The sequence below is a fragment of the Thamnophis sirtalis genome, unplaced genomic scaffold, assembly GCF_051295495.1.
Source record: "Thamnophis sirtalis isolate CommonGarterSnake01/CBP01778 unplaced genomic scaffold, rThaSir2_p1.2 scaffold_5, whole genome shotgun sequence".
NCBI classification, from domain to species: Eukaryota; Metazoa; Chordata; class Lepidosauria; order Squamata; family Natricidae; genus Thamnophis; species Thamnophis sirtalis.
In genome coordinates this window covers 3,404,580-3,427,749 of record NW_028261385.1, presented here as the reverse complement: position 1 = coordinate 3,427,749, position 23,170 = coordinate 3,404,580, and the positions used below count along the sequence as shown (strand labels likewise).

The 23,170-nt window shown below is 47.0% G+C and overlaps 1 protein-coding gene across 1 annotated transcript; it reads right to left on the bottom strand.

The window, feature by feature from the left end:
• Nucleotides 1–337: 337 nt before the first annotated feature.
• LOC106551459 (aquaporin-7) lies at nucleotides 338–17,047 on the bottom strand. The gene is made up of 7 exons (XM_087715251.1): nucleotides 16,823–17,047; nucleotides 16,568–16,685; nucleotides 14,039–14,165; nucleotides 10,707–10,844; nucleotides 7,000–7,118; nucleotides 1,861–2,078; nucleotides 338–1,155 (listed from the first exon to the last, which is right to left on the bottom strand). Exons 1-7 carry the CDS (start codon nucleotides 16,861–16,863, stop codon nucleotides 996–998), a joined length of 921 nt encoding a protein of 306 aa, XP_087571377.1. The 5' UTR covers nucleotides 16,864–17,047; the 3' UTR covers nucleotides 338–995.
• Nucleotides 17,048–23,170: the final 6,123 nt, after the last annotated feature.

The window sequence follows — 23,170 nt, the reverse complement described above, 5'->3', positions numbered from 1 at the left end:
CCTACCTCCTATTCCTTCCTCCCTCTTCCTTCCGTTTCTTTCTTTCCTCCCTCCTCCCAACTTCTCTTTCTCACTCTTCATTCCTTTTTTTCTTTTTCTCTCCCTTCCTTCCTACCTCTTTCCTTTTCTGCTTCCTTTCTTCCTTCCTTCCATCCTCCTCCCCTTTTTTCCTTCCTTCCTCCTTTCTTCCTTCTCTCCTCCCTCCCAGCTCCCTTCTTTCCTCCCTCCCTCCCTCCCTTCCAGTACATCTGTACTGGGCTGGCAGAGCACCATCCCCAACCTGGTGCCCTCCAAAACTCTTCAGCTGCAACCAGCCGGTTGGCCCAACCCTACAGGCCACAATGTTTACAGAGGTTGCAGCCTGCTGGGGATGATGGTCCCGGGAGTAGAGGAAAGCCATCTCCCGGCCTCTGGGACGGGGGTAGTTGTGGTCTTGGCCTCAGCCGGATTGTCTCACCCTGCTGGCCCGAAGCAACCCTGGGTTCCAAAGATGCGGCATGGAGGTGAAGCCCTCGCCTCACAAATCAGGAGGTTGTGTGTTCAATCCTAGGTAGAGGCAGATGTAGGGTCTCCTGCTTGGGCAAGAGGGTTGGACTAGATGACCTGCAAGGTCCCTTCCAACTCTGTTAAAAGTGATGAGGATCTCGGCTGGTTTGTGACCAGAAATGAACAGGGATGGATTCTCCATGGAACATGGGTGCCCATTCTTGTCTCCACCACTAATCTTACCAAGTAGATTTTATTTTTTTTACTAAGTCTCTTTAATGTCTAGTTTCCATCCCTGGTCAAAGCAGGTCTTCTAGGTGGGCAGATGTCTCCACGTCAAGCAAGGGGGCCGCTCCCTAGTGCTGCCTCCCTAGGAGTTGATGGACTCCATCTTTCTCCTCCCAGTCTTCCCAAAAGGATGTCCTGTATTCTCTTCCTTGAGGACTAGGGAGGAAAACATGTTCAGGTGTCCCCCAAAACCATCATCCTCTCAAAACAGCCCTGTCTGGTCACATGGGAGACAACTCGGCCTCCGGGTCTTGCTTCGAAGGTTCTGGATCCGACGAGGGGCGATTGTGGAAGTCGATCAGGATGTTGTAGATGAATATCCCAAGGAGGCATCCTAGCGTCGGAGCCGACATCGGTACCCACCACCAACAGTTGCCTGCTCTGAAGGAGAAAGGGGGCCCAGATTAGCAGTTGACCCTAAAGGCAACATATCTCAATTGTGGCCACTTGATGTGTGGACTTCAACTCCCAGAATTCCCTGCCCAACATGGCTGGCTGGAGAATTCTGGGATTTCAAGTCCACATATGTCTCTCAACCTTGGCCACTTGATGTGTGGACTTCAACTCCCAGAATTCCCTGCCCAACATGGCTGAATGGAGAATTCTGGGATTTGAAGTCCACATATGTATCTCAACCTTGGCCACTTGATGTGTGGACTTCAACTCCCAGAATTCCCTGCCCAACATGGCTGAATGGAGAATTCTGGGATTTGAAGTCCACATATGTATCTCAACCTTGGCCACTTGATGTGTGGACTTCAACTTCCAGAATTCCCTGGCCAACATGGCTGACTGGAGAATTCTGGGATTTCAAGTCCACATATGTCTCTCAACTTTGGCCACGATGTGTGGACTTCAACTCCCAGAATTCCCTGGCCAACATGGCTGACAGGAATTCTGGGATTTGAAGTCCACATATGAACCTCAACCTTGAGGTTGCCTCAATCTTTGCCCCTTGAATTCCCAGCATTCCCAAGCCCAGCATAGCTAACGGGAATTATGGGAATTGAAGTCCACGTGTGTCAACTTTGAAGTCCGTGTCATAGTCCGTCTCATCGGTAAACTAAATTGGGTCCACTAACTCACCGAAACACCTCTAAGCCCCATCCCGCGATGGCAGTGAAAATCCGGGGAGGCAGGTCCCTGGAAGGGTTGATGGCGTAGCCGGTGTTCATCCCCATAGACATGCCAATGACCACGACCAACAGCCCAGTGATGAAGGCATTGGTGCCCGGCAGGGCTCCGGCATTCTTCCGATCGTGGATGGCAAGGATACCGATCATAAGCATGCTGCTTGCGATAAACTGCGGAAAAGAGGGATGGACGTGAAGGCTCCGGACAATCGCAGAGTAGAGTGTCAACCAGGGGTGAAATTCAGCAGGTTCTGGAGAACCAGTAGCAGAAATTTTGAGTAGTTCAGAGAACTGGCAAGTCCCACCTCTGGCTGGTTCTAGAGTGGGGTGGGAATGGGGATTTTCCAGAATCCTTCCCCTGGAGTTGGGAGGGAATAGAGATTTTGCAATATCCTTCCCCTGGAGTTGGGAAGGAATGGAGATTTTACAGCATCCTTCCCGTGGAGTGGGGAGGGAATGGAGATTTTGCAGAATCCTTCCCCTGGAGTGGGGAGGGAATGGAGATTTTGCAGAATCCTTCCCCTAGAGTGGGGAGGGAATGGAGATTTTGCAGTATCCTTCCCCTGGAGTTGGGTGGGAATGGAGATTTTGCATATCCTTCCCGTGGAGTGGGGAGGGAATGGAGATTTTGCAGTATCCTTCCCGTGGAGTGGGGAGGGAATGGAGATTTTACAGTATCCTTCCCCTGGAGTTGGGAGGGAATGGAAATTTTGCAGTATCCTTCCCGTGGAGTGGGGAGGGAATGGAGATTTTGCAGTATCCTTCCCCTGGAGTTGTGAGGGAATGGAGATTTTACAGTATCCTTCCCCTGGAGTGGGGAGGTAGTGGAGATTTTGCATATCCTTCCCCTGGAGTGGGGAGGGAATGGAGATTTTACAGAATCCTTCCCCTAGAGTGGGGAGGGAATGGAGATTTTGCAGTTTTCTTCCCCTGGAGTGGGGAAGGAATGGAGATTTTGCAGTATCCTTCCCCTGGAGTGGGGAGGGAATGGAGATTTTGCAGTATCCTTCCCCTGGAGTTGGGTGGGAATGGAGATTTTGCATATCCTTCCCGTGGAGTGGGGAGGAAATGGAGATTTTGCAGTATCCTTCCCCTGGAGTGGGGAGGGAATGGAGATTTTACAGTATCCTTCCCCTGGAGTTGTGAGGGAATGGAGATTTTACAGTATCCTTCCCCTGGAGTGGGGAGGTAGTGGAGATTTTGCAGTATCCTTCCCCTGGAGTGGGGAGGGAATGGGGATTTTGCAGCATCCTTCCCCTGCCACACCCACCAAATCATGTCCACCAATCAATGCCCACTGAACCAGCAGTGTCAACCAATAGAATATTTGCAGTTTAGGGTTGAATTGTGGGTCCTTTGGTACTTTCTGAGCTGGGTGGTTTTCTTGCAGACAACTCATGACCCAACTAGGTAACATCAGTGCTTGAAGGGAGTGGGGTGTGTGGCACAGAGGAGGGGAGGACTGTGTGGTCCTTGGTGCTCTCTGAGCTTGGTGGTTTTCTTGCAACTTGGTAATATTATCAGTCCTAAAAGGGACTGGAGTTTGCTTCCTGTATACACATTATTATTTTAGAATGAATGAGCTGGAAGGGACCTTGGAGGTCTCCTAGTCCAGCCCCCTGCTCAAGCAGGAGAACCTATACTATTTCAGATAAAGGACTGTCTAGTCTCTTCTTAAAAAACCTCCAGTGATGGAGCACCCACAACTTCTGGTGGCACTGGTTAATTGCCTTCACCATTAAGAAGCTTCTCCTTAATTCCAGTTGCTTCTCTCCTTGACTAGTTTCCATCCATTGTTTCTTGTTTTGCCTTCTGGTGCTTTGGAAAATAAGCTGACCCCCTCTTCTTTGTGGCAACTCCTCAAATATTACAACCCTATTATCATGTCACCCCCCAATTCTTCTTTTCTGTAGACTAACTGGTTCCACCACAAAACCGCGGTCGACTAAAGCGCGCTCGACGAAACCGCGTACCTGACGTCATCACAGCGCGACGAAAAAAGCACACTGTGAGCGCTAAAGCTAAAATTAACCCCTAAACCTAAACCTAACCCCCGAAACCTAACCCTAAACCTAACCCTTAACCTAACCCTAAACCTAACCCTTAACCTAAACCTAAACCTAACCCTTAACCTAACGCTAAACCTAACCCTTAACCTAACCCTAACCCTAAACCTAACCCTTACCTTAACGTGAATCGGCTTGCTTTCAAAGCGCTTTTTAAAGCGCCCCTTTTTCTCCGCGGTCGCTGTTGTCGCGCTGCTGATGACGTCAGTGACGCGCTTTAATCGGGCGCGCTTTAGTGGACCGCGGTTTTGTCGTGCCACGGACTAACTAAACCCAACTCCTGCAGCCATTCTTCATAGGTTTTGTTCTCCAAGCCGTTGATCTTAGTCCCTCACAGTAGCCTATCACTGTATATAAACAGAGAATAAACCCCACTCCCTTCTAGACTTGATGATGTTACCTAGTTGGGTCATGAAACGTCTGCAAGAAAGCCACCGAGCTCAGAGAGCACCTAGGATCCCATATACAGGGAGAGTTTAACCTGCAAGAAGTGAAGATTTAAGGAAGGAATGAAAACAAGGTTTCTGAAGTTTCTGTTATATCCAAAAGGAGGTGGACTTCTCCTCTCTTGTCCAAGAAAGCAAGAGAAGAACCAGTGAGTTGGAAGAGTCTACCGGGTAGATAGGGAGGCAGTGGCTCAGTGGCTAAGATGCTGAGCTTGTCGATCAGAAAGTGGTTCGAATCCCTAGCGCCGCGTAACGGAGTGAGTTCCCGTGACTTGTCCCAGCTTCTGCCAACTTAGCAGTTCGAAAGCAGGTAAAAAATGCAAGTAGAAAAATAGGAACCACCTTTGGTGGGAAGGGAACAGCGTTCCCGTGGGCCTTCGGCTTTGAGTCATGCCGGCCGCAGAGACATCCTCGGACAGCGCTGAAATGGAGATGAGCAGCGCCCCCTAAAGTTGGGAACGACTAGCACAGTGTTTCTCAACCTTGGCAACTTGAAGATGTCTGGACTTCAACTCCCAGAATTCCCCAGCCAGCATTCGCTGGCTGGGGAATTCTGGGAGTTAAAGTCCAGGCATCTTCAAGTTGCCAAGGTTGAGAAACACTGGACTAGCACCCATGTGCGAGGGGAACCTTTACATTTTACCTTTTAGTCAGTTGATATCAAGAAGATATTCCCGACTTGTACAAGCCATCAAAAACGGGACCAGATTGTCAAACGAATTGGTGGCTTCTCCTCTGCTACGGATCTTTCAGAGAATCTATGAAAGCTGCCCCAGTGGATCCTTCACTGAGCAGGAGTTTGGATGAAAGAGTTGTAAACTTTGTTCCGATTCTGAGATGGTCACACAAAGGAACGCTTCTCGTCCCACCAGTAGCACAAGCCAACATGTTCATCAATAAACCAAAAATGATGGACCAATATTATCCAATGACCTCATGACTAGAATACACGGTTCCCTGGTGATTGGCTTTCATTCCTAAGGCAGGACTAGAACTCCCTATCTCCTGGTGATTGTCCCAAAGCCACACAACCAGTTTCTAGGCCTAAGGCAGAGCTACAACTCACTGGCTCCTGGTGACTGGCCCAGTCACCTAGCTGGCTTTCATGCCTAAGGCGGGACTAGAACTCCCTATCTCCTGGTGATTGTCCCAAAGCCACACAACCAGTTTCTAGGCCTAAGGCAGAGCTATAACTCACCGACTCCTGGTGATTGGCCCAGTCACCCAGCTGGCTTTCATGCCTAAGGCGGGACTAGAACTCCCTATCTCCTGGTGATTGCCCCAAAGTCACCCAACCAGTTTCTATGCCTAAGGCAGAGCTACAACTCACCGACTCCTGGTGATTGGCATAGTCACCCAGCTGCCTTTCATGCCTAAGGCGGGACTAGAACTCCCTATCTCCTGGTGATTGCCCCAAAGTCACCCAACCAGTTTCTATGCCTAAGGCAGAGCTACAACTCACCGACTCCTGGTGATTGGCATAGTCACCCAGCTGCCTTTCATGCCTAAGGCGGGACTAGAACTCCCTATCTCCTGGTGATTGCCCCAAAGCCACACAACCAGTTTCTATGCCTAAGGCAGCGCTACAACTCACCGACTCCTGGTGATTGGCCCAAAGTCACCTAGCTGGCTTTCACGCCTAAAATTGGAGTTGAACTCACCACCTACTGACTTCTTGACACCAGGGGTGTCAAACATGATATCATTGAGGGCCGCATTAGTGTGGCCAGCTTGACATCACTCACGTCGCGGATGCCTGTGACGGGCCAAGCGCTCTGCTGTGAAAACGGGCTCCCAGGCTCTGTTTTCGGCTCTGACGGCCCCCCGCAACTCTTTGCAGAGGCACCGCGGGGCGGTTCTTCGCTGTTTCCACCGTGGCCCCTCAGGCTAGATCTAAGCCCCCCGCATGCTGGATTTCGGTGTATGGGCTTTGAGTTTGACACCCCTGGACGAGACCCAACTGGCCAGTGGTGGCTTTCCCGTGACCTGTCAAAACCGCGTTCCACAAAAGCGCGGTCGACGAAAGCGCGTATGTGACGTCATCACAGTGCGACGAAAAAGATCAAAAAATTGAAATAAAAATTAAATTACAGCAAGCCGATTCACATAAAGGTAAGGGTTAGGGTTAGGGTTAGGGTTAGGTTAAGGGTTAGGGTTAGGTTTAGAGCGTTAGCGTTACGTTTAGCGTTAGGTTAAGGGTTAGGTTTAGGGTTAGGGTTAGGGTTAGGTTAAGGGTTAGGTTTGGGGGGGTTAGGGTAAGTTTTTTGCTTTATTTTTACATTTTTCTATCTTTTCGTCGCGCTGTGATGACGTCACATACGTGCTTTCGTCGACCGCGATTTTGTCCTCCGTGGTTTTGTGGTGGAACCGGCTTTCCCACGTTTTTTTAACTGCTGGTTCGCTCATGCGCTCTTGTGCCCTCCTGCGTGCGTGCGATGCTTCTGTGCTTGCTCAGAAGAGTCCGGGAGGGTGGGCAGAGGCTCCCGCCACACCTACTACAGGTTCGGCCGATCCGGGCCAAACGGGGAGCACCTCTGCAACCGGCCCTCGCTTCTATCCGGGGGGTTGCAGGACACCCACCTCCTGGAGGAAGCCGTTCCACAGAGAGACGAAAGGGGCAGGATAGGTGGCAAAGATGCCCGCAGTGGCCGTGGGCCCCGTGACGGTTAGGTTGCCTCCTGTGTAATCCTGCAGAGCTTCTAAAGAGGGAGGAAGAAAGTCGGTTTGTGGGGATCAAACATAAAAACACAAAAGGGAGGTTGGGGGAGGGGGAAACCCCGACAGGTAGTCCTCGACTTACAACAGTCTGTTTAGTGACTGTTTCAACGTTACCACGGGACTGAAAAATGGGACTTCAGAACCGTTTCTCACCACTACGACTATGGCACCTTCCAATGGCTCGTTCCTCTGGAATGAGCTCCCCGTGGAGATTCGAATCCTCACCACCCTCCAGGCTTTCCGCAAAGCCCTTAAAACCTGGCTGTTCCAACAGGCCTGGGGCTAAAGAGCTTTTGCCCCCACCCTCTCGAATGGTATGGTTGTTGTGTGCTTTTAAATTGTGTATTGTTTTGTTCGTCTTTTTTATTCCTTATCTGTATCCCCTTCCCTGACTTGGATTGTGAGTCCCCTTCGGGGAAAAGGGCAGCATATAAGTGCAATAAATTCAATTCAATTCAAATTCTGACCAATAATTCATATTTATGACGGTTGCTGCGTCCCACATTCACATTTTCCCCCTTTTTGCGACGTTCTCCCAAGCAGAGTTGATGGGGAAGCCGGATTCGCTTAACAGCCGGGTGACTCGCTTATCGACTGCAGTGATTTGCTTAACGGTGGCAAGAAAGGTCGTAAAATGGGGCAAAACTCACCTAACAAATGTCTCATTTGGCAACTGAAATTTTGGGACCAATTGTGGTCGCAGGTCGAGGACGACTTGGCTACAGATTCCAGGGGAGGGGTGCTAATTTCTGCCATCACCTCTACCAGGAATGATTTTATCGCGGCACGACAAAACCACGCTCCACTAAAGCGCGCCTGATTAAACCGCGTCGCTGACGTCATCAGCGGAGAAAAAATGGCGCTTTAAACAGCGCTTTGAAAGCAAGCCGATTCAAGTTAAGGTAAGGGTTAGGTTTAGGGTTAGGTTAAGGGTTAGGGTTAGGTTTAAGGTTAGGTTAAGGGTTAGGATTAGGTTTAGCATTAGGTTAAGGGTTAGGTTTAGGGTTAGGTTTAGGGTTAGGTTTAGGGTTAGGTTTGGGATTAGGTTTAGGGTTAGGTTTAGGGTTAGGTTTAGGATTAGGTTTAGGGGGGTTAGGTTTAGGTTTAGGGGTTAATTTTAGCTTTAGCTTAAACAGCGTGCTTTTTTCGTCGCGCTGTGATGACATCAGCTACGCGGTTTCGTCGAGCGCGCTTTAGTCGAACGCGGTTTTGTGGTGGAACCGATTTTATGACTCCCCACTCTTCCCTGCAGCCTTCGGATCTCCTAGTGGTCTCTCATCCCAGCAATATTCATGGGGGGGGGAGACTGACTTCCCCCCCCTAATCTAAACCACCTTAATCAGGCACTGCCCCCTATTTGGGGGCTTGTTAAAGGAGGAGATGAAATCATCCCTAAGGAGAATTCACCTTTTGTTTTTCTTTTTCATTTTTTTTTTAATATCTCCTGCTTCAAAACGAGTAGAAATTCTCTCAGTAGTCATGCCAGAGAAAAAATATAAATAAAAGGCTGGCAGTTTGGCCCAGAGGACACCCAGTGGGTGGGATGTCATTTCAGAAATGTGCAACATGTAATTTTACTAGCTTAATAGATTTGTTTTCTTTTCTTCAAGGTGGGTGGAGGCTAAAACATACAAAGGACCATTGCAGGAACTGGGCATGGCTAGTTTAATAGAAAAAAGGACTAGGGGAGACATGATAGCAGTCTTCCAATATCTCAGGGGTTGCCACAAAGAAGAGGGAGTCAAACTATTCTCCAAAGCACCTGAATTTAGGACAAGAAGCAATGGGTGGAAACTAACCAAGGAGAGAAGCAATCCGGAATGAAACTTCCTAAGAGTGAGGACAATGAACCAGTGGAATAGAAGTTGCCCCCAGAAGTTGTGGGTGCTCCAACACTGGGGTGGTTTCAGAAGAAACTGGACATCCACCTGACTGAAATGGTCTCGGGTCTCCTGCCTGAGCAGGAGGCTGGGCTAGAAGACCTCCAAGGTCCCTCCCAACTCTCTTATTCTGTTCTGTTCAGCATGTTCCTCACTTTCATAGAATCATCGGGCTGGAACAGACATTGGAGGTCATCTAGTCCAACCCCTGCTTGAAGACGAATCCTTATGCAGTACTATCTCAGACAGATGGCTGTCCGGTCTTCCTGAAAAATCTACAGTGATGGAACAGCCACAATATTATTAAGAGTGGAGTAGAGTAGAATAGAGAATAGAGTATAGAGAATAGAGTAGAGTAGAGTAGAGACTAGAGTATAGATAATAGAGTAGAGTAGAGAATAGAGTATAGATTGGATTGGATTTGGATTTATTACATTTATATGCCACCCTTTTCCCCGAAGGGGACTCAGGGCGGCTCACAATTCAAATCAGGGAAGGGGGTACAGACAGGGGATAAAAAAAGACGAACATAACAAGACACAATTTAAAAACACACAACAGCCATACCATTCGAGGAGGGGGGCAAAAGCTCTTTAGCCCCAGGCCTGATAATAGAGTAGAGTAGAGTAGAGTAGAGTAGAGTAGAGTAGAGTAGAATAGAATAGAATAGAATAGAATAGAATAGAATAGAATAGAATAGAATAGAATAGAATAGAATAGGAGTATAGAGAGTATAGAGAATATAGTAGAGTAGAGTAGAGAATAATAGTATAGATAATAGAATAGAGTAGAATAGACAATAGAGTAGAATAGAGAATAGAGTATAAAGAATATAGAGAATAGAGTAGAGTAGAGTAGAATAGAGAATAGAGTATAGAGAATAGAGTAGAGAATAGAGTAGAATAGAGAATAGAGTATAAAGAATATAGAGAATATAGAGAATAGAGTAGAATAGTATAGAGAATATAGAGAATAGAGTTGAGTAGAATAGAGAATAGAGTAGAATAGAGAATAGAGTATAGATAATAGAGTAGAGTAGATTAGAGTGTAGAGTAGAATAGAGAGTAGAGTAGAGTAGAGTAAATAGGGTAGAGAACAAAGTAGAGTAGAGTAGAATAGAGAGTAAGTAGAGTAGAATATAGAGAATACAGAAGAGTAGAGTATAGAGTAGAATAGAGTAGAGTAGAAAATAGAATAGATAATGGAATAGAATAGAATAGAATAGAATAGAATAGAATAGAATAGAATAGAATAGAATAGAATGTGCTTGGTAAGTACCGTAACTACATAAACATCATAACATTTTTACATTTTGATTGTTTCATTGCAGCACTCAGAATTCATTGCAGACGAATATTCAGACTCTTGAAAATGGACTCATATTTACGACGGTCGCAATGTCCTGGGGTCACGTGATCCCTTTTGCAAACTTCCGGACAAGCCAGGTCAACAGGGAAGCCAGATTCACTTAACGACCATGTGACTAACTCGCCAACTGCCATGCTTCATTTAACCTCCGCGGCAAGAGAGGTGGCAAAATGGAGCAAAACTCACTTAACGAGTGTCTCGCTTAGCAACCGAAATGTTGGGCTCAATATTGGTCGTAAGTCGAGGACTGCCTGTAATTTCCCCCACCCCCCACCCCACCCCTCCCTCCTGCAAGCCAAGTGGGGGGGGATTCGTACCCACCATAATACAAAGCAAAAACAACAGCCGCTGCGGCAAACGATCCGAAGAACTGTCCAATCACGTACGCCGGGAGTTTGCGCCAAAGTACGTTTCCAACTACGCAATTGGCGAAAGTGATGGACGCATTCAGGTGAGCCCCTGGGGGTGACAAAGAGAACGGGGGAAGAACTGTTAGGATGGTTGCAGGAAGGCGAATGGCAACTAAGTGGTTTCTGTCTGTCTTTCTTTCTTTCTTTCTGTCTGTCTGTCTTTCTGTCTGTCTTTCTTTCTTTCTTTCTTTCTTTCTTTCTGTATAAGTTTTATTTGCAGCTTTTCTTTGACAACCAACATTTCTCTGTGGACAGTGTAACGGCTGGGTTAACGTATTTTTCCCCACCGTGTTCCCGGTAATAATACAATAATACATACACCCCATTTTTTGTCTTCTAACTTCTAACCCTAATGCGCTCATTTATAATTGTAATGTATTCTTTTATGTACTCATTAACTCCTAACGTTTGGATACTATAGAGGTCGCTCAGTTTTCGCCCACATTTTCAATATCTCAAATTTCTATAAACACCATTAAAACCAGAGGTGGGATTCTACCGGTTCGGACCATTTTACCCGAACCAGTAGCGGGAATCTCGTGTGGCCCTACCCTATGCTCTCCCATTTAGGCACTTTTTTTTTTTAGCCAAACGCATGGATGGAAGGTTGAATGCATGCGCGGAGGCACGGGCTCACATTTGCAAACCGGTAGGGAAGATAAGCGAATACCATCCATGATTAAAACCCATTATCAGTAAGATCTAATCAGTCCCAAGCTTATATCCCTAAGTCCCCTGGATTTGTAGTCCTTATAACCGGGGTGAAATTCAGCAGGTTCTGACAGGTTCTGGAGAACCGGTAGCGGAAATTTTGAGCATGTCAGAGAACCGGCAAATACCGGCTTTGGCTGGCCCCAGAGTGGGGAGGGAATGGAGATTTTGCAGTAACCTCCCCCTGGAGTGGGGAGGGAATGGGGATTTTGCAGTATCCTTCCCCTGGAGTGGGGAGGGAATGGGGATTTTGCAGTATCCTTCCCCTGGAGTGGGGAGGGAATGGGGATTTTGCAGTATCCTTCCCCTGGAGTGGGGAGGGAATGGGGATTTTGCAGTATCCTTCCCCTGGAGTGGGGAGGGAATGAGGATTTTGCAGTATCCTTCCCCTGGAGTGGGGAGGGAATGGGGATTTTGAAATATCCTTCCTCTGGAGTGGGGAAGGAATGGAGATTTTGCAGTATCCTTCCCCTGGAGTGGGCAGGGAATGGAGATTTTGCAGTATCCTTCCCCTGGAGTGGGGAGGGAATGGGGATTTTGCAGTATCCTTCCTCTGGAGTGGGGAGGGAATGGGGATTTTGCAGTATCCTTCCCCTGGAGTGGGGAGGGAATGGGGATTTTGCAGTATCCTTCCTCTGGAGTGGGCAGGGAATGGAGATTTTGCAGTATCCTTCCCCTGGAGTGGGGAGGGAATGGAGATTTTTCAGTATCCTTCCCCTGGAGTGGGGAGGGAATGGGGATTTTGCAGTATCCTTCCTCTGGAGTGTGGAGGGAATGGAGATTTTGCAGTATCCTTCCCCTGGAGTGGGGAGGGAATGTGGATTTTGCAGTATCCTTCCCCTGGAGTGGGGAGGGAATGGGGATTTTACAGTATCCTTCCCCTGGAGTGGAGTGGGAATGGAGATTTTGCAATACCCTTCCCCTGAAATGGGGAGAGAACGGGGATTTTGCAGTAACCTTCCCCTGCCACACCAACCAAGCTACTCCTGGTAGTAACCCTTTTTCAGTTTCACCACTGCCTTATAGGCTATAATTTCCAATATACAGGTGAAACTCGAAAAATTAGAATATTGTGCAACTTTTGCATCTCATTTGGAAACCAAGGACCCAGAGCATGGAGGAAGAATGGAGAGGCCAATCAAGCACAGTAATCCCATGTTCATTGAACCAGTTTTTGGTGCTTTTGGCAAAAGTTGGTCTCATCAGAAAAGAGGACTTTGGACCACTGTGCTTCATTAAGACCAGGGTCAACGCAACTGTCTATCAGGAGATTTTGGAGCACTTCATGCTTCCTTCTACAGATGAGCTTTATGGGGATGCTGACTTCGTTTTCCAGCTGCCCACACTGCCAAAAACACCAAAACCTGGTTCAGTGACCATGGGATTACTGTGCTTGATTGGCCAGCAAATTCGCCTGACCCGAACCCCATAGAGAATCTATGGGGCATTGCCAAGAGAAAGATGAGAGACATGAGACCGAACAATGCAGAAGAGCTGAAGGCCGCTATTGAAGCATCCTGGTCTTTCATAACACCTCAGCAGTGCCACAGGCTGATAGCTTCCATGCCACGCCACATTGAGGCAGTAATTACTGCAAAAGGGGCCCAAACCAAGTACTGAATAGATATGCATGCTTATACTTTTCGGAGGTCCGATATTGTTTTACGTACAATCCTTGTTTTATTGATTGCATGAAATATTCCAATTTTCTGAGATGGTGGATTTGGGGTTTTCATGAGCTGTAAGCCTTAATCATCCCAATTATGACAAATCACGTCTTGAACTATCTTGCTTTGCATATAATGAGTCTTATCTCCTATATCACCTTTTAAGTTGCATTACTGAAATAAATGAACTTTTGCACGATATTCTAATTTTTGGAGTTTCACCTGTATATATTTTTCCCATCCTGTTAATCATAATAATGAATCATCAATCAATTAGGGCATCTTTTGGAAACCTGAGACAGTGGTGTGATCCTATGGGTTTAACAACGGTTCCACCACAAAACCGCGGTAGACTAAAGCGCGCTCGACGAAACCGCATACCTGACGTCATCACAGCGCGATGAAAAAAGCACGCTGTGAGCGGTAAAGCTAAAATTAACACGTAAACCTAAACCTAACCCCCCCCAAACCTAACCCTAAACCTAACCCTAAATCTAACCCTTAATCTAACCCTTAACCTAACACTAAACCTAACGCTAACCCTTAACCTAACCCTAAACCTAACCCTAACGCTAAACGTAACCCTAAACCTAACCCTAACCCTTAACCTAACCCTAACCCTAAACCTAACCCTTACCTTTACGTGAATCGGCTTGCTTTAAAAGCGCTTTTTAAAGCGCCATTTTTTCTCCGCGGTCGTTGTTGTCGCGCTGCTGATGACGTCAGGTACACGCTTTAATCGGGCGCGCTTTAGTTGACCGCGGTTTTGTCGTGCCACGTTAACAACCGCTTTGGTGATCGCACACTTCACTCTAGATTACCCAGTGTAGTAACCCAGCTCCTCTCTCCCCTCTGCTAGACTCACCTGAGATGCCCCCAGCAGCATGGACTCCCAACATAACACCAAACCCGAACCCAAGATTGATGCTCAAGTACTCTCCAAACTTGTGCTTCCCCAAGACAACTTGTGCCACGGAGCAAAGGCCAAAGGTCTGTCAGAAGAAAAGAGAAATGTCTTCCAGAAAGTCTGCGATTATTTTGGATAGGGCTACCTATAATACAATACAATAGCAGAGTTGGAAGGGGCCTTGGAGGTCTTCTAGTCCAACCCCCTGCCTAGGCAGGAAACTCTATACCGTTTCAGACAAATGGCTAACTTTAGATCGTCTCCAAAGCTGGCAACTTGAAGACCCGTGGACTCCAATGCCCATGCTGTCTGGGGAATTCTGGGAGTTGAAGATCACGAGTCTTAAAATGGCCAAGTTTGGAGATTCCTGAGATAGGGGGCCATTTTTAGCCTGTACAGAAACTAAGCCAGGAAGAAAGAAAAGCTGGGCAAACAGGATAACAGAGATTTACAAAGAAGGAAGGAAAGCAATGCACCATTTTTCTGTTATTCCCAGGAAAATGTCCTGGGGAGAGTTCAAAAATCAGATTCAGGACGTGTTTTGCAGGCCGAAAATCCTAAATTCTCTGATTTCCTCTTGGAACCAAGAAGGCTGCGGCCATTTGAAGAGAGAGAATTGACCAATCATCTAATTTAATCTAAGGGATGTGGTGGCTCAGTGACTAAGGCGCTGAGGTTGTCAATCAGAAAAGTCGGCAGTTCTGTGGTTCGAATCCCTAGTGCTGTGTAATGGAGTGAGTTCCCATTACTTCTCCCAGCTTCTGCCAACCGAGCAGTTTGAAAGCATGTAAAAAATGCAAGTAGAAAAATAGAGACCACTTTTGGTGGGAAGGTAACAGCGCTCCGTGCAACTTCAGCGTTTAGTCATGCCGGCCACATGACCACAGAAACATCTTCAGACAGCACTGGCTCTTTGGCTTTGAAACAGGGATGAGTACTGCCCCCTAGAGTCAGGAACGACTAGCACATATGTTCAAGGCGAACCTTTTACCTTTACCTAATCTAATTTAGTCTAAAATATCACCATGGGGGAAAGATTGGACTAACTTTCCCACCCTACTTGCATTGGTTGACGTTCTCAGCTTGCAAAGTCTGTTCATCAATAACATTTTGCTTTTATTGTGACATAATCGTTCTCTCCCCTGTTTGGCTGGGAACAGAGTCCTTCACTGGAGGACTCAAAAATATGGAGGATGTTTTTTTCATGTTTGTCTTTTGCAAACTTTTGAGTCCAAGCAGAGAAGATTCCAAGGTGGTGGAAGATCTCCCGATCAGAGGTTGCTGGAGCCAGACCTGGGTTTTAGTTCGGTTGCTTACAATTTTTGGTTGACAATTTTTTTAAACAAATTTTTTTAAAGAAATGGAAGAGGAAAGATAGGTAATAAGGAAAAGTAATATAGTAAAAGAAAAGAAATAGAAAAATGAAAGGGAGAGAGGATGCATGGATGGATGGATGGATGGATGGATGGATGGAAGGAGGGAGGGAAGGAAGGAAGGAAGGAAGGAAGGAAGGAAGGAAGGAAGGAAGGAAGGAAGGAAGGAAGGAAGGAAGGAAGGAAGGAAAGAAATAGATGGAGATAGATAGATAGATAGATAGATAGATAGATAGATAGATAGATAGATAGATAGATAGATAGATAAGGAGGAAGGAAAGGAAGGAAGGAAGGAAGGAAGGAGAGATAGACAGACAGATGGATGAAAGAGAAGGAAGGAAATAAGAGGGATGGACGGACAGATGATAAGGAAGGAAGGAAGGAAGGAAGGAAGGAAGGAAGGAAGGAAGGAAGGAAGGAAAGGAAGGAGAGATAGACAGACAGATGGATGAAAGAGAAGGAAGGAAATAAAAGAGATGGATGGATGGACAGATGGATGATAAGGAAGGAAGGAGAGGAAGTGAAGAGATGGGAGGAAAGGAGAAGGTAGGGGAGGAGAAAAGACGAAGAAAGGACAGAGGAAAGAAAGGAAGGAAGAAAAAGAAAAGAAAAGCAGCAAAAGGAAATCAAGAAAGAGAAAGGAAAGAAGGAAGGAAGGAAGAAAAAGAAAGAAAGAGAGGGAAAAGAGAGAAATGGAAGGAAGGAAAGGGAAGGAAGGAAAGAAAGAAAGAAAGAAAAGATAAGAAAGAGCTACCAATCGTCTTCAGAGTGCATATGGATACATTATTATAGAGTATTTTTCCTACTCTCTCTAAAGTAACATCACTTTCTTCTTTCTCTTAAACTATACCTTCCAATCTTCAAACCCACTAACCAACATTTCATTTCTTTTCCTCTCACCAAAATATCCCATAAGCCAGGAAAAGGCATGCTTGCAACGTTTCCCTCCCACCCACCCACCACCCACCCCTCTTCTAACTTAGTTGGTTTCTCAAACTCACCCAACTGGACGATGGGTTGAGGACTTGCCTTGCTGGCTGGGGAATCCTGGGAATTGAAGTCCACCCATTTCCTTCTCCCCCCCACAGACCCTGGGTTGTTTTTTTCCCCTCACCATCATGAGGAAGGTCCCCAGAGCTTCTGCCAGACCCTGACGGACCGTTTCATTCCGGATGGTCACCAGGCTGACTAATTTTTCCAACATCTCGCTCACCGGCCTCCAGATACGACTTCTGTTGGGAAGGAAGACGTCATTCTTACATGGCGTTTGCAGAGGCTTCAAACACGCTTGTGTCCTTTCATCTCCTCCAGATACTGCCTACCATCGGGTTAAAGTCTAACCGGTCAATTGAGCATCTGCTGTCCTTACCTAGACCTCTCCATCAGCCCGCCTCTTCCTCTTGTCACCATCTCCTGGGCCACCACAACGCAAAGGAGTCACCAGGCTTTGCAGCATTATGACCTCAAATCCATTGTGAGAAAAAGGCGGGCGGCCTCCAGGAATTCTTGCAGCATCCACGACGAAACCTGAGATTTGCAAGGGGCTGTGAAGGATGGAAATTAAATTCAATAACGTTCGTGTGTGTTCCCCTCCTCTCCCCTCCACACACACAAACACACTGCTTGTCTCAGAGCGACGAATGGAAAGATCAGCTTGGCATCTATTCACGGGGCTAACTATAGACGTTGATAACATCGAGAGATCGTATCGTGCTCTAATTGTAGCCCAGAGAATTTTATTATCTTGGTTCCCGGAAAATGATGTCAAGACCCATGTCAGAAGGGGGCAATCAATGACATAATTATATATGTATTTCACGAGGAAATTGTACTCGTGAAACTATAACAAAGGGGCATCACAGAGGAATAACTGGGAGAGTTACTGAAAGGTGGGACGTGACCTTCATCCTTTCATCTTGAAAACAGTGGAACACACTGTAATTTTAGGGTGAGTTAGACCTGTATAATAACGTAACACTTTGCAAAATTATCCCACTTGTAAGGCAAGGCCAGAAATGAGAACAAAACTCCATTGGAGTGGAACCTATAAACAAGGAGCCATCAGCAGAATAATGGAGACTATCTAGAGGCATTTTGTTTTATCTAACAAAATGAAATTCAATGGTGAAAAAAGTCAGGTTCTACATTTAGGCAAGAAAAACCAAATGCACAGGTACAGTATAGGTGGTACCTGGCTCAACAGTAGTAACTGTGAGAGGGATCTTGGAGTCCTAGTGGGCAACCATTGAAATAGGAGCCAGCCGTGGGCAGCAGCTGCCAAAAAAGCCAACACAGTTCTAGGCTGCATCAACAGAGGGAGAGAATCAAGATCACCTGAAGGGTTAATACCATTTTATAATGCCTTGGGAAGGCCACACTTGGAATTCTGCATCCAGTTTTGGTCGCCATGATGTAGAAAAGATGTGGAGACTCTGGAAAGAGGGCAGAGAAGAGCAACAAAGAGGATTAGGGGACTCGAGACTAAAACATATGAAGAACGATTGCAGGAACTGGCTATGTCTAGTTTAATGAAAAGAAGGACCAGGGGAGACATGATAGCAGTCTTCCAATATCTCAGGGGCTGCCACAAAGAAGAGGGAGTCAAACTATTCTCCAAAGCACCTGAGGGTAGAACAAGAAGCAACGGGTGGAAACTAATCAAGGAGAGGAGCAACCTAGAACTAAGGAGAAATTTCCTAACAATGAGAACAATTAACCCGTGGAACAGTTTGCCTCCAGAAGTTGTGGGTGCTCCAACACTGGGGGTTTCAAAAATAGACTGGACAGCCATTTGTTGTCCATGGTATAGGGTCTTGAGCAGTGGGTTGGACTAGAAGACCTCCAAGGTCCCTTCCAATTCTGTTATTCTGTTAATTAATCAGTGGAACCGTTTGCCTCCAGATGTTGTGGGTGTTCCATCCCTCTTTCAAGAAGAGGCTGGACAGCCATTTGTCTGGGATATTATAGGGCAGTGATGACAAACTTATGTGCCAGAAGTGGCACACAGAGCCATCTCTCTGGGCATGCCAGCCATCACCCAAAGCTCATCTGGGTTCCAGTACGCACTTGCGCACTGGCTAGCTGGTCTCGCGGGGGCACTCGAAACCATAAGAGCAGTTAGTTTAGTTTAGTTTAGTTTTGATTTATTTGTATGCCGCCCTTCTCCAGGAGGGACTCAGGGCGGCGAACAACTCAAAGGGGAAAGGGAACATAAACAACAGTACACATAATTAAAATACGCAAAAATCACACAGCCATACCAGTCGAGAGGGGAGGGGAACTCATCAACCCCAGGCCTGCTGGCACAGCTAGGTTTTGACGGCTTTCCGGAAGGCCTGGAGAGAGGTGAGGGTCCGAATCTCCGTGGGGAGTTCATTCCAAAGGGCCGGAGCTGCCACAGAGAAGGCCCTCCCCCGGGTAGTAGCCAGGTGACATTGGCTGGTGGACGGAACCCGGAGGAGGCCGACCCTGTGAGATCTGACGGGTCTTTGGGAGGTAATTGGCAGCAGGCGGTCTCTCAAGTTCCCTGGTGCGCATGCACGCGACAGGAAGCTGAGCTTCCAGTTTCTGCGCCAGTCAGCTGGAACAACGCAAATGCACAGCCGGAAACCGGAAGCTCAGCTTCCTAGTGCGCACATGTGCCCCAGGGAACTGCCCTTCCAGTTCCTGGTGCTCTGGTGGGAAGCTGCTGCTCCAGTTTTCGGCACTGCCCCGCACACATGTGCACACCCCTGTTTTGGCACTTGGTGCCGAAAAGGTTTGCCAACACTGGTCTAGGGTTTCCTGCTGGAGCAAGGGGTTGGACTAGAGGACCTTGAAAGGTAGATAGATAGATAGATAGATAGATAGATAGATAGATAGATAGATAGATAGATAGATAGATAGATAGATAGATAGATAGATAGATAATTTTATTTGTATGCCGCCCTTTTCCCTGGGGGGACTCAGGGCGGCTCACAGTTCAGGGGGAGGGAGGACAAACCATGTTAAACACATAAAACAATACATCGTTAAAAGCACAACATTCATACAATTCGGGTGGGGTCAATATCTTTAACCCCAGGCCTGTCGGGACAGCCAGGTTTTAAGGGCTGTGCGGAAGGTCTGGAGGGTGGTGACGGTACGAATCTCCACGGGAAGTTCGTTCCATAGGGTCGGAGCTGCCACCGAGAAGGCTCTCCTCCGCGTAGTTGCCAGTCGACATTGACCGGCTGATGGAAGTTGGAGGAGGCCTAATCTATGTGATCTAATTGGTTGAGTGGAGGTAATTGGCAGTAGGCAGTTGGAAGGTCCCTTCCAACTCTGCTCCTCTGTTAATTAATGAGTGGAATGGCTTGCGTGGCTGTTCCATAACTGGAGGCTTTTAAGTGGAGGTGGATAATCCTAGGCCAGGATGCTTTAGGGTGTCCTACTTAAGCAGTGGGTTCAACTAGAAGACCTCCAAGGTCCCTTCCATCCCTAGGATTCTATGTTCCACGTTTTCAATGTTTTTAGATGCATTCATACTTATATTTCATCTTCCCATATATTCTCTGCATCAATCAATACGGGAAGTTTCCCATATTTTTAAGAGGATGAACTGGAAGAGGCCGGCCCACAGATCTGGACCCCAGCATCCAGGAGAGTGATGTTGGCCCTGGTTAGGTAAAAGTAAATATTCCCCTTGCACATATGTGCTGGTTCCACCACAAAACCGCGCACGACTAAACCGCGTCGCTGACGTCATCAACAGGGCGACAACAGCGCGGAGACAGAAGCACGCTGTAAACCCTAAACCTAAAATTAACCCCTAAACCTAATCCTAAACCTAACCCTAAACCTAACCTTAACCTAACCTAAACCTAACCCTTAACCTAACCCTAACCATAACCCTAACCCTAACCCTAACCATAACCTAAAATTAACCCCTAACCTAAACCTAACCCCCCTAACCTAATCCTAAACCTAATCCTAAACCTAACCCTAAACCTAACCCTTAACCTAACCCTAACCCTAACCCTAACCTAAAATTAACCCCTAAACCTAACCCCCCTAAACCTAATCCTAAACCTAACCCTAAACCTAACCCTTAACCTAACCCTAACCCTAACCTAAAATTAACCCCTAAACCTAAACCTAACCCCCCTAAACCTAATCCTAAACCTAACCCTAAACCTAACCCTAACCCTTAACCTAACCCTTAACCTAACCCTAAACCTAACCCTTACCTTAAGTTGAATCAGCTTGCTTTCAAAGCGCTATTTAAAGCGCCTTCTTTCTCCGCGCTGACTGTTGTTGCCCTGTTGATGATGTCAGGACGTGGTTTAATCGGGCGCGGTTTAGTCGAGCGCGGTTTTGACGGGTCACGATATGTGCTAATCGTTCCCAACTCTAGGGGGCAGTGCTCATTCTCTGTTTCAAAGCCAAAGAGCCAGCGCTGTCCGAAGACGTCTCCGTGGTCATGTGGCTGGCATGACTCAATGCCAAAGGAGCACGGAACGCTGTTCCCTTCCCACCAAAGCTGGTCCCTATTTTTCTACTTGCATTTCTTACGTGCTTTCAATCTGGGATCGGCAGAAGCTGGGACAAGGAACAGGAGCTCACTCCATTACACGGCAATAGGGATTCAAAGTGCTAAACTGCCGACCTTCTGATTGTCAAGCTCAGAGACTGAGCCACTGCGTCCTTTTTGGGGCAATTTTCAGAGAGGAAAAAGCGCATGGCACAGAAATTGCCATCAGAAAAGCGTTCCTGATGAACTCTGAGGCTGAATGAGGAGAGTCTCAAGAGTCAGATGTCCTGGCTGTGGATCTAAAGAATGGGTGGGAAGTGCTGCCAACTCTACTTGGACCTGTTCCACGATCCACGTGGCTCAAAGGTCACAAATATGAATCTCATACTTTGGCTCCCCCCCCCCACTTTCTCCATTTCTATGTTCGCCATTCCCCGCTTGAAATGATTGATACTGCCTGGATTCACCCCTTGGACCTAAGCAGGTGATTGTATTAACTAGGCTAGCAGAATAACAGGGAAGGGACCTTGGAGGTCTTCTAGTCCAACCCCCGGCTCACGCAAGAAACCCTATACTATTTCAGAGAGCTTTCGATCCAATCTCTTCTTAAAAACCTCCAGGGTTGGAGCACCCACAACTTCTGGGGGAAAGCTGTTCCGCTGTTTCTCACTTTCAGGAATGACTGATCTGGAAGGGACCTTGGAGGTCTTCTAGTCCAGCCCCCTGCTCAAAAAGAAAACTCTATACCATCTCAGACAAATGAAAAGACCACACTTGGAATCCTGCACCCAGTTTTGGTCACCACGATGTAGAAAAGATGTGGGGACTCTGGAAAGAGTGCAGAGAAGAGCAACAAAGAGGATTAGGGGACTGGAGGCTAAAAGATATGAAGAACGGTTGCAGGAACTGGGTGTGTCTAGTTTGATGAAAAGAAGGACCAGGGGAGACATGATAGCAGTCTTCCAATATCTCAGGGGTTGCCACAAAGAAGAGGGAGTCAAGCTATTCTCCAAGGCACCTGAAGGCAACACATGAAACAATGGATGGAAACTAAGCAAGGAGAGAAGCAACCTGAAATGAAGGACAAAATTCCTAGCAGTGAAAACAATTAACCAGTGGAACAACTTGTCTCCAGACGTGGTGGGTGCTCCATCACTGGAGGTTTTCAAAAATAGATGAAACAACCATTTGTGTGGGATAGTATCGTGTCTCCTGCCTGAGCAGGGGGTTGGCCTAGAAGACCTCCAATAAAGTAGGACATAAAGTGAGATTTGGACATTCAGTGCGAAACCTACTGGGTCAGGCTGGACAGCCTCTCGGGGTCCCTTTGCTCCTATATTAAAAAGCCACATAGGCAGAGTTGCAGCTTGCAAAAGAACAAGAAGCAAGTGCCTAACCACAAGATGTTCCAGCCAACGTCCCTATGTCAAAAGTCCAAACCACAAGGTTCAGATAAAGTTCGTTAATGACACGTCGTCCATACCTGTTAACAAAAGGAGAATAGCAATAGCAATAGCAGTTAGACTTATATACCGCTTTATAGGGCTTTCAGCCCTCTCTAAGCGGTTTACAGAGTCAGCATATCGCCCCCACAGTCCGGGTCCTCATTTCACCCACCTCGGAAGGATGGAAGGCTGAGTCAACCCTGAGCCAGTGAGATTTGAACCACTGAACTGCAGATAACAGTCAGCTGAAGTGGCCTGCAATGCTGCATTTAACCACTGTGCCACCTCGGCTCTTTTGAATATATAGATATATAGATATATAGATATATATATAGATAGATAGATAGATATAGAGAGAGAGAGAGAGAGAGAGAGAGAGAGAGAGAGAGAGAGAGAGAGAGAGAGAGAGAGAGAGAGAGAGAGAGAGATAAATAGCAATAGCAATAGCAGTGAGACTTATATACCGCTTCATAGGGCTTTCAGCCCTCTCTAAGCGGTTTACAGAGAGTCAGCATATTGCCCCCAACAATCTGGGTCCTCATTTTACCCACCTCGGAAGGATGGAAGGCTGAGTCAACCCTGAGCCGGTGAGAGTTGAACAGCCGAACTGCAGAACTGCAGTCAGCTGAAGTAGCCTGCAGTGCTGCACTCTAACCACTGCGCCACCTCGGCTCCATCTCCTTATAAGGCTTCCTCCTCAAGGTAACCACTAAGAAATGAGTTAAGTGTTTCCGTGTTGGAGAATGTATAAGAACGGGTGCTTCGATAATGAAGGTGGTTC